Source organism: Penaeus monodon, chromosome 19, assembly GCF_015228065.2.
Source record: "Penaeus monodon isolate SGIC_2016 chromosome 19, NSTDA_Pmon_1, whole genome shotgun sequence".
Lineage (NCBI taxonomy): Eukaryota > Metazoa > Arthropoda > Malacostraca > Decapoda > Penaeidae > Penaeus > Penaeus monodon.
Window position 1 is genome coordinate 28,555,965 of NC_051404.1, and position 896 is coordinate 28,556,860.

The window sequence follows — 896 nt, forward strand, 5'->3', positions numbered from 1 at the left end:
TGCAAATTACAGCTATATATGCATACAGTACCTGCTGCCCCAGATACTGTCTTAATCTGGAAGTCTTCTAGGGTTTTAGGATATGCATCAAAATGCCTTAGTTTATCTACAACAGACTTGGCAGCAGATGTCATCCTGTCTTTTTGTAGTTTCAGTTCTGAAATGTAAAACCATTGTAGAATCCTTAGGAGATGAGAGATCACACAGATTACAAAACAGCTTATCCTTTTTATAATGAAAAAAAGAAAATGTAGGAATCATTAGCCTCCAAGTTTGCCTAGTGTATTTCAGTAAAGAAACTTGATATTGCCATACACTGCAAACAACAATGCTACTTCAAACTGCTAATACCATAAAGCACTAGACTATTTTTCCTAAACCATTTGCATCTATGGCATGTATAGTAGACTTTTGATATTCTCAATGTGATCCTTTTAGAAAGTTAAATGAATGGTAGTTCTACACTGTCAAAATCAGAATGATGTACATAATATATTCATATTAGATACCTTTTTGATGTAAACAGATGATTCAGTGAAAATTTCTGACAATGGATCACCAAAATCTGTGCCTATCATCTATTTTGACACAATAGCCTTCCTATAACTAAAAGCATTTACCATTATAGATGAAGAAGGTTTCAGGACTACAGTGAAATTATAAGGGAAAATGCAAATATAACACCAAACAGAAAATAAAATAAATAGAGCTTATTCCCAGAAACATAACATCAATGTTACTAGCTATAAAGTATCTACTACTCATCAATTTCCAAGAGAGAAGTCATCAACTTGAATCCAACCATCATATATAGTTTCCTTTTCCTTTGCCAAAGCAATTACTTACATAACAATGCTAGTCACTGAATCATTTTGTATCACAAAATATATCATGAA

The 896-nt window shown here is 32.4% G+C and overlaps 1 protein-coding gene across 1 annotated transcript in view; it reads right to left on the reverse strand.

The window, feature by feature from the left end:
- Positions 1–896, reverse strand: part of LOC119585154 (endoplasmic reticulum-Golgi intermediate compartment protein 3-like) — a 12,020-nt gene that overhangs the window by 4,014 nt on the left and 7,110 nt on the right. The window contains exon 2 of the mRNA XM_037933784.1: positions 32–157. Coding sequence (XP_037789712.1) covers positions 32–134 — 103 coding nt within the window. The 5' untranslated portion in view covers positions 135–157. The remainder of the gene's footprint in view (positions 1–31; positions 158–896) is intronic.